Here is a 10,436-nt window from a genome sequence, read left to right as displayed (position 1 = left end):
GGCTTTAGCTTCTCAGTGCTGTGCTTCAACTCGCTGCACCACCAGGGAGGGCCCAGATATTCATCTTTTATTTTCTTGGTGAGAACATTTAAGTTCTAATCTCTTAGCAAATTTCAGTGATATAACACAGTATTAACAACTATGGACACTATATTTTACATTAGGTCTTCGTCCCTAATTCAGCATCTAGGGGAAAGTTTGTACCCTTTCACCAACCTCTCCCTATGTTTTCTATCTCCCACACCCCAAGCTCTTGGCAGCCACTTCCCTACTCTCTGTTTCTATGCGTTCAATTGTTGATTGTTGTTCTTGTTTTAGATTTTAGATTCCACGTATAAGTGATGTCATACTGTATTTGTCTTATTTCACTTAGCATAACGCACTCGAGGGCCATTCATGTTGTTGCATGTGGCAGGACTTGCTTCTCCTTGTGCCTGGATAATATTTTAGTGATTTTGTATATATGTAATCTCACATATTCCTTATCCGTTTATCCACTGATGGACACACAGGGGAGTTTCCATATCTTGGCTATTGTGAAAAATGCTTCAATGAGCATGGAAGACAAATAACCCTTCACTAGCCTGTGTTCATTGTCCTGTATATATATCCAGAGGTCAGATTGCTGCATCATATGTGGCAAGTAGTGTTAAAGGCAGAATACACTTTTGTGCAATTTGACTACTTGTGCTGATTATCTAATATGAAGTAGAAAAGATTCCCAGGTGACAGTATTTGTCCAAATAGAATTCTCTAGTTAAAAAAAAAAAAAATCATTCATTTACTTTTTTCTTTAAAATTGAAAATTCTTTTAAATATGAACTCTATACATGAAATTTATCATCCTACCATTTCCCAGTGCACAGTTTAGCTGCTCTTATCTTTCATTATTGTTGATTTTTTAAAAAAGATTTATTTGTGCATACAGAACTGGGGTTCAGGCAGAGGCATAGGGGCAGTGAGTTGATTCACCAGGGAGAGAGTAGGGAGCAGAACAGGACGACTGACGGAAGTACATTGCTGATGGGAGCAGCGGGCGGGTCAGGAGAGGTCTGTAGCACCATGTGGGTCACCTCCAGGGCTGGGGATCGAACTCGTGCTGAAGCTGCTGCAGCCAGCTTCATATTGCTGTGCTTTTAACCTGTTGCATGACCAGGGAGGACCCTCATTATTGGTAATTTTTAAACCTAAATGCAGTCCTTCTCATTTATGCAAAGTATGTGTTATTTTGTTGATTTTGGGCTCCTGACAAGAACTTCCCAAAATATTCTCTATTCTTGGTTCCATTGTCCAATTTTCAGCACTAGTCTCACTTTCTGCCCTGAATCTTTTCAAACCTGATCAATCAGCCTCTGTCCTGTTTATGTGCCCGAGCTGCTGACTAAGGTCTAACACTGGGTTGTCTGCATGGCCACTGGCTGTCGTGCACTATGGGGAAATGGGACCAGGAAAGCAACCGAGGCCCCTGAGCCTTGGTCCTCAGGCAGGTGCTGGGGACAAGTATGACCTCAGCAATGCATGCCTCTGAGGGTGAACTTCAGTGTTCTTCCAGCTCTAAAAGTAATGCTCCCACTCCGGAGTGTCTGTCTGCTGTTTTCTGCCTGGGACTGCCTCCTTGAAGAAAATGTCACAACATCAATAGAATGTTGGTTTTCTCCAGATGGCGGCTCCTTGACTTCTTAATTCTGAAGAAAAACTTCCTTTTTGTAGCAATTTCTCATTAATGCTGAGCAAAGTCATAGTATTCATAGTATTCAGCACCTGCTATGTGTTAGATGGTGTTTTGGGCTTCTAGGGCACAAAGATGAAGAAGCTATGATTACCAGCATCTAAGAGCTTGCAGCTTCTTGAGGGAACATGAGGCCACTGATTTAAGAATGGGATGTGTTATAAGAGAGATAAATAAGGCAAGTGAACACTCAGAGGAGGAAATCCCTTATTTTGCTTTGGGTAAGCTTCCTGGAGGATGTGACATCTAAGCTAGGGCTTGTGATGTTAGGCGTGTGTATATTTTCTAGAAAGAGAAGGGCCCTCCTGTCAGAGTGAGAAGTGTGTGCAAAGTCTCCAACATGGGACCAGCTCAGCCTGCGTGTGAGTGGCTGGGGTGTCTGGAGCCTAGTGCCACAATTAGTCTTCCCAGCTTCTAAAGCCCAGTCACCAGCTGTATCCTAGTTGAATATTACCATATTCCCGAGGAATAGTTTTGAGAATTATGATCTTATTTTGCCATCGAGAAGCTGGACTTTCCTCCCAGGAACAAGGTCAATAGCTTCAGAATGACAGCGCTTGAACCCCAACCCTCTGATGTCAAGTTCAAGACCCTTTGCCAGTATGCCCTGCTGCTCCTCCGTAGAGCGCCTTTACCAGGTCGAAAAGAAACTCCTGTATTTTGTAGGGTGTGATTGAAAGAGAAATACTTTGCTTACTGTTTCAAATATGAATAAATTAAGTTCTGGGAATGGCTTGCCAGTCACCTCTCTATCTAGAGCATTAGGGCATCACAGAACCCCAGTGAACTAGATCTTGGCCTGCAGTTCCCAGGCACCACCTCCCTGGTCTTTCCTGTAGGCTGGGTGTGGAGAGGTGCCAGATGGAACAGGTCCAGTGGACCATAGGAGAGAAGCAGGAACCAGCAAGACAGTGAAATGAGGACTGGGTGGTTCCCCTCAGCCAATATAGAGAATCAACAGCCTCATCAAAAAGTATTAACTAGTTAGGAACTAATGCCTCTGGTAGACTATGTCACTCTCAACCTAGACCTCCAGAGGCTCTGAGCTTCTCCCAGGCTGGTGGCCGCAAGGGAAAACAGTGTGTTCTGAGAACACTCCTACGTGCTTAGGAGTGGAATTAGAATAAGAGCACGATTCACTCTGGGGGACCTGAGCCCTTGTTAAGTACCGGCAGTGAGCTCTGTGTCGTTCCACTGTCCCTGGAGTGCCGTCAGCCAGTCTCCTGGGGGCCCCCGGCTGATCCCGTGTAGCCATTCAAGGATTCAAGGAAACAGCCGTGCAGATGAGAATGCATTAGATGAGAAGGGGAAACTCTCTGGGCTCATAGAGCAGAGCGGCAGGTGCATCCTCTTGATTTGAAGCCCTCCGAGAAGGGCAAAGATAAACTTCTGGGCAAGACAAATCATTCATTGTGTTGGCTGGTGAGTTTTAGAACTGATCTCTGAATTCTACTCATCTTTTTCACTTTGTGCTCACATGAGCAACATGATAATGGCACCCATGGAAATCAAATGCAAAGCTCTTTTGCAATTGTCCAAAACCTCATGCCTCCCCCTCCCCAGATCAAACTCTTTTGCTTCCCTCCCCCCGCATCCTCCCCCCAGCATTTCTCTCACTTTTGAGGTCTTCTTCCCACCTGCTTCCGCACGCACCTTCTCGCCTGGCCTGCCTCCTGCTTGAATGCCCGCTCTTTCTGATTCTCCTTTCTGGCTCATTGCCCCCACCTTGACCCTTTTTTGCTTTTTCATCTGGACTCAGATCCTTTGTTACCTCACCAAGTCTTCTGACTTTAAATACCACCTATAAGCTGATGAACTACCCAATTATACTTCTGACCTGGCACCAGGTCAGAGTCCAAACTCATTTCCCCACCTCTTCTGGGATATCTAATTGGCATCTCAACCTTACCATATTCAAAGATGAAGCTTTGATTTCCCACCTCCACCTTGCTCCTCCCTGTGTCACCCCCACTTTAGGGAAGGACACCACCCCTCACTCCGTCAAGGCCCAAGCCCAGGCCTCCCTGGTGGTGCTGTCAGTAGCCTCTGCAGCATGAGTGTAACCCCGGCCAGCAGGTGACCGCTCTCCCTGGCTGCTCCTTCAGCAGTGTATTTCAGTCAATTTACCTGTTCTGCTCCCCACTCTGTGAGAGGTGAATCCTCTCACCCCTCCCGTGCACCACTGGCCTGTACCCCAGTTCTGTATGCATAAATAAATCTCCTAAAAAAAGAAAGCCCAACCCCTAAGAATTGTGTGTACTTACCTCCCACCCATCAGCTAGTCCTGTTAGCTATCAATTCAAAATGTATGTGAAATCCAGGCTGTTCTTCACTGCAACTCTTCTGTCCAATCTGCTGTCCTCTCCTACCTGGGCCACTGATGCACTGGCCCTTTCACTACGTATTCCCTTGCCACCTATAGTTAATCACTACAGACAAATACCCCTAAGTCAGCTCATGTTCTTCCTCTCCTCAAAACCCTCAATCATTTCCCATCATTCTTGACATAAAAACTAGGGTCTTCACAATGACCCTTGTGCCAGATCCACATCATCTTACCCCTGGTGGCCCCCACGTACCGCTCTCCAGCCACCCCAGCCCATCACTGTTCCTCAGTATGCAAGTCTGTTCTTGCCACAGGTCCCGATCCCTCTGCCTAGAATGATATTCCTCCGACTTTGAAGAGATCAGGTGTGGGGCCTCCCTGGTGGTGCAGGGGTTGAAAACAGCGCTATAAAGCTATCACCAGCCACTGCAGTAGGAATTCGATCCCCGGCCAGGGAGCTGACCCACATGACACAGAAGACCTCTCCTGTCTCACCCGCTGCTCCCCTCAGCAGTATATGTCAGAAAATCTGCCTCTTCTGCTCCCCGCTCTGTCTCTGGTGAATCCTCTCACCCTGTCCCCCCAGAGAAGAGGGAGAACATGATCTGACTTAAGGGCATTTGCCTACATCCCAGTTTTTGTATGCATAAATATATCTTTCAAAAGAGAGAGAGACAGAGAGACAGAGAGAGAGAGAGAGAGAGAGAGAGAGAGAGAGATATCAGGTGTCCCCTTCATTCAACAAAAATATTGCCTCCCCTGAGTGGTCTTCCTAGACCACGCTGGTCTGACTGACCCACCTGGTCATGTTTTCCCCAAACATGCATTGTTCTCCATAGGGATAATCCACGCATGAAATTATATAATGTTTACATGGCTCCTCAGACAGAGAAGAAGCTCCAGGTATTTGGGCTCTTCTGTTTGTCTTCCCAATATTTTACTCCCAGTGCCTGGGACAGTGCCTGGCACATGGAGTGTGCTTATTAAATTCTTGTTGATTTAATGGATTTGCTCTTTTGTCAGATTTTAAAATTACTCTCCATTAGGCAACTTTACAATGTCATGATAGATTTGGATTTTTTTTTAAGAGAAAATCAATTTTACCTAAATCTACTCCTCTACACACAACTATTGTCAGTCCATGGGCTATTTCCTTTTAGTCCCTTTTGGATTTTTATATCATCTTGGGTGAGGCTACCTCTGCGCCTCACCGTACTGTCTCTGGGTCCCCTAACTCTTTGCCCTCGGCTCTCATCTGCTGGCCTGGATGACTCACATCCATACAGGAAGAGGCCCCACTTCCTGTCATCGTTTAGAACAGAGGAAAGGGGAACCAGGCTTACCATGAAACTCGAGAGGATTCCCTTCGACCCCGGTCATTCATCCACAGGCATTTCCTGAGCTCTGGACCCATGTTAGGGACGGTGGTGCTCATGGAGGGTGGAAAATTGGATGCCATGGTCCCTGTTTTCAGGGAACTCATAGGCTAGAAGGAAAGAGAAGCATAGAGACATCTAAGGAGCTATGAAAAGGGTGGGTAGGTGGTAAACAAGGCTGCAGGACCCCAGGGGGCAGGGGACTAGCTCTGGGAAAGGAAGTTAACCATGCAGGCAGTCATGGAAGCCTGACAGCAGGCGAGTCTGGGCAAGAGCAAGCATTCTGTGTAGCTGGAGTGCAGGGTACCTGGGCGGGAGTAAGGTGGGGTCACGAGGGGCAGAAGCCCAAGCAGGAAGGTAGGTAGAAACCAGGTCACATGGAGGGTTATGTATTGAGCTGAGAAATTTGGACTTCATTCCCAAACTGTTGGAGATCCAGTGAAAAGCAAAATTTTCTGATGGAAAGTTCTTAGTTCATTCACTTGTTCAATTATTCATTCATTCATCCAATAGATCTGGACTCTCTATTCTATACTAAGTCCAGTATTTTCCTGAGTTCTGAGGGTATGGTAGTTAATAAGTTATCACTTCCCTTCCTTTATAGAGCCAGTGATCCATGAGGGCTAAAGAGAGGTTATTTGCCAGCTCTAGCCCTAGAGAGCTGTCTGAATAAGAAAGCTTATTATAAAAAGAAAAGAAAGAAAGAAACAATTCCCTTAACAATAGGTATGTGTCAGCAGTTATGGTATGTCTATACAATGGAATATCACATAGCCAAGCTTAGGAGAAAGATTTATGTTGCTCTTTTTTTTTTTAAAGACATTTATTTATGCATACAGAACTGGGGTACAAGTTAGAGGAGCAGGGACAGTGAGAGGATTCGCCAGAGACAAGAGTAAGCAAACAGACAGATTGATGAAGTACACTGCTGAGGGGAGCAAGAGAGGGCTGGCATGCCATGTGGGTCACCTTCCTGGCTGGGGATCAAAGTCATGCTGCAGTGGCTGTGGCGAACTATTCATAGTGCTGTATTTTAACCCTTTGTGCCACCAGAAGGGCCCTATGCTGCTCTTTAATAGCATGGAAGAAAAATGTATGATGCTCTCTTGAAAAAATTGGTGGAAAGTTTTAGATAGATAGATAGAGAGAGAGAGAGAGACACCTCAATGAGGGAAACTAAGCATAAAAAGATTATAAAACATACAAATATATTAATTGTAGCTGCTTCTCACAGAGTCATTTTTCTGCTTCTTTGTGCTTATACTGTACCAAAGATGTTTTCTCTATAAAGCATACTTACTTTTTCAAACCAATATTTATTGCAAAAGGAAATAGAGCAAGAAATAAAAGTGGGGTCGGGGGGACATGGCAGACATTTGCCTACATGACATGACTTAAGTATCACCCCTGGGAGGGCTGGATCATGGAGGACTTCTGCCTTCGGGCACATCCTTCGGGGTCCACACAACGGTCATCCTCGCTTACCCATGAAAGCGCACACAGGACCTTCCGTCTTGACAGTGCAGCCCCTGAACAAACGTGTCTCCCAGAGCGAAGCACTTGGGGGTGACAAGTTCTGATCCCACTTTATTCTAAGCAACTTGAACAACAGTCTCCCCTGTTCCTGGTGCTCCTCTCCCTGGAGGGCATGTTCCAAAGACCTCTCCTGGAAACGTGGTAAGCAGGAGATCCGTGCAGGGCAAGCTGCTCCCCAAGGTTCTGTGTGCCTCTAACCTTCTGTCTCATCCTACCTTGCTAGCAACTAATACTTTCTTTTCTTTTTTTAAAAATCTCTTCCAGGAAATGACCGCAATGGCCTAGATTTCAACAGACAGGTAAGTACTTTCAGAAAGAAAGAAAAAATATTTATTCTGTCACGTTTGGGGGTCATATGAGGTGAGATGTAGGGGAGATAAAAAATGGATAAGTCTGGCCCTCCCTGGTGGCGCAGCGGGTTAAAGCACAGCACTAAGAAGCTAAAGCCACTTCCGCATGAGTTCGATTCCCGCCTGCCCCGGAGGTGACCACATGGTGTGGCAGACCTCTCCTGGCCCGCCCGCTGCTCCCATCAGCAGTGTACTTCGTTGATCTGCCTGTTAAAAAAATAAATAAATAAATAAATAAATAAGTAAGTCAAGTTGGGTGTGTTTATCACAAACTCAGCTCCCAGGATTGGAAGGGAGCTTTGAAAAGGGCTGTTGTGTCCAACTTCTCCCCTCCAACCCGCACACAATGTCAGGCTCTACTTTTCTACTTTTCACTGTCCCCTGAAAAAAGCACTGACACAGGGAACACCTGTTTAGTGTTCCCTGTGTTTAGGGTTTAGGGTTAAATGCGTGTCAGGTGTGGCGCAAAATCAGCAAATGCCCTTCTGTCAAAGCTCAGGCTGTGTTGCCTCTTGAATGACTCTGTTTGCACAACTGGCTGTGTATGGAGGAATTTGTGAAGGGGAAGAGTGAAATTCCCTGGTTCCTCAGGGAGCTCTTGATATAAAGGACAAAATGGGGGGGAAACAGAATTGCTCAAGGAGGAGTTCACAGCTTAGCCGTGGGCCAATGTAGACACAAGCATGGTGCCTTTGAGACTGAGGTGGATGGGGTTAGGTTCAGTCAGGGAGAGCTGGGAGGGGGAGGATAGAAGTGGTTGTAGAAAGAGAAGGAGAGGTGTGGGGGCGGGGGGAGGAGGGGAGATAGCTCTTCCCCTTCCAGTTGTGGGCTGATGGGAAGACTGGGCAGTGAGGGTTCAGACCAGCTGTGACGTTAGAAGCAGATGGTGGGAACGTTGGTTGGGAGGTAGAAATCTAAGTGGAAGACGAGCAGGAGCAGAGGTGGAGTAAGGTGGGAATTAGGGATAAAGTCAGGCCCTCCCTGGTGGCTCAGCGGGTTAAAGTGCAGACTGTGAAGCTAGCCTCAGACACTTCAGCGCAAGTTCGATCCCCTGCCTGGGAGGTGAATCACTTGGCACAGCAGATCTCTCCTGACCCACCTGCTGCTCCCCTCAGCAGTGTACTTCGTTGATCTGCCTGCTCTGCTCCCCACTCTGTCTCTGGTGAATCCTCTCTGCCCTTGCACCTCTGGCCTGTATCCTAGTTCTGTATGTATAAGTAAATAAATCTTTAAAAAATAGATATAAAGTCAGAAATTTGGGGGTTTGGTTCCATTTCTGCTTCTAGCTATACATACTTGTCAAGTCATTCAATATTTTTGGTCTGACTTTTCCTACCTGAAAATATAGTTTATTACATAAATTGGTGAGGGGGAGAAGAAATATATTATGCTAGGTATGGGAATACAAAGATTAAGACTCTGACCTGGAAGAGCTCACAGTCTTGTATGAGGAATAGGGAAGAGGAGGTGGGAGGGAGATGTAGAGGGAAAAAGAGGGAGTAACTAAGTCAATAATCTCAATATACCTCATTCCTGATTTACTAGAGTTTTCTAAAAAAAGAAAACATGTCATCAAACAGAAACAGGAACAATTCATTCTTCCTAACGACTCAGAGCAGGCTTCATGGAGGAGGTGATACTTTTTCTTAGTTCTTAATGATGAAAAGAAGTTCATCGAGGAAAGAATAGGATGGAGAAGAAGACAGCAGTGAGGAAGACAATTCCAAAGTGGGGGTGCATGGTGTAACCACTAAATTCCTTCCCATCCTGACAATCTAAGTCCAGGGGTAATGGATGTCTGGGGTGTGGAACTGGACACCCAACAGCCTGTATTGTTCTCCTCCTTTATCTGTAGAGTGACTTGAAGTCACTACTAACATTTCCTTAAAGGCTGTTAGCTCCGGATCCATCATTCACAGAGAGGAATAATCTTGAGTCTTAAGCCACAGTCTCTCAGGAGAGGAAGTTCACTAACTATCAAGACCGGTTACCCTCCCTCCACAAAACATCAAGGTTAGCTGTGAGGAAGGATTGGTGACCAGTGAGGCTGCAGTGGTAGCATCATCACTCTGGTGTTTCATAAACCCCCTTCAGTAAAGCACATTGAAGCCAATATGGTACCAAACACTGGAATAGTTACCCAGGAAGGGAGACTGTAGGATGAGCTTCTCGCTCAAAGTGTTTAAATGTGAGAGAGGTTGTCATCTAAGGGAGCAGTTAGCCAGGCCTGCTTCAAGGGCTGGAGCATGGAGGAGATGCCAAGGATTCTGTGTTCTCAAAGGAGAGTGCCAGGCAGGTTGTCCTGTGCTTGCTGGATGAGCCTGGGGCTCACCTTTCATGGAGCCAGACCCTTGGGTGAGATACACAGAGGCCCAGAGTTGGGCTTCTCCCACGCAAAGGTGTCTCTCGACTGGCCCAATCTGGAGGTGGCCCATTCCACAGGCCCAATGGGTGTGGCTGCCTGTGTGACCTTTCTGAAGCTTGAGACCCCCTCATGGTTGGAACAAGGTTGGGCAGCTCCTCTGATTCTGGGTAGAAGAAGCCCCCTAACCTTTGACTCTTTTGGGGTGTGATTTCCCCACCCATTAGGAGAAAGCTCCCCAGTGTCTGCCCAGGAGTGGGCCTCACTGGGGTTTGCTTTCCTTGGAGGAACCTCATGGGTAGGTCGCTCCCTTCCTCCCTCCTCTGAAAAGGGTTTTGGATTTCTCGCTACTGACAAGAACAGACACGACAGAACGTTCCTCCAAAGAAGGGGGGAATTGGGGAGGCAGAGAGACTCAGCCAGGTCACACTCATTTGCACACATACTCTGGAGCTCTTGTAGGGTCACAAGCACACACATCATGCCCTCCTAAGCCCACCTCACTCAGATGCCCTCAGCTACAGATGCCCACGAGCTCTGAATCACGTGGGGCTCCCCGAAGGGTGCAGGTGGGTTCTACATTGACAGTCTGGCCTTACACATCACAAGGGAACAAACCAACATTCACGACCAGGGTCTGCACCTGGCACTTTGGACACTTCCTCTCATTTAATTCTCACTGTAAACCAAGTGTCACCATCCCTCATAGGCAGGTGAGGAAACTGCATCCCGGGCAGCCCCACCTTATTTTTTTTTT

At 46.7% G+C, this 10,436-nt stretch overlaps 1 protein-coding gene across 1 annotated transcript in view; it reads left to right on the top strand.

Annotated features, from left to right (window-relative positions):
- Positions 1-10,436, top strand: part of POU2F3 (POU class 2 homeobox 3) — a 73,936-nt gene that overhangs the window by 23,421 nt on the left and 40,079 nt on the right. The window contains exon 3 of the mRNA XM_004688818.1: positions 7,232-7,266. Coding sequence (XP_004688875.1) covers positions 7,232-7,266 — 35 coding nt within the window. The remainder of the gene's footprint in view (positions 1-7,231; positions 7,267-10,436) is intronic.

This window comes from Condylura cristata, unplaced genomic scaffold, assembly GCF_000260355.1.
Source record: "Condylura cristata isolate star-nosed mole 26May11 unplaced genomic scaffold, ConCri1.0 scaffold00025, whole genome shotgun sequence".
NCBI classification, from domain to species: domain Eukaryota; kingdom Metazoa; phylum Chordata; class Mammalia; order Eulipotyphla; family Talpidae; genus Condylura; species Condylura cristata.
The sequence above is the reverse complement of the archived record's forward strand: the minus strand, read 5'-3'. Positions and strand labels throughout refer to the sequence as shown.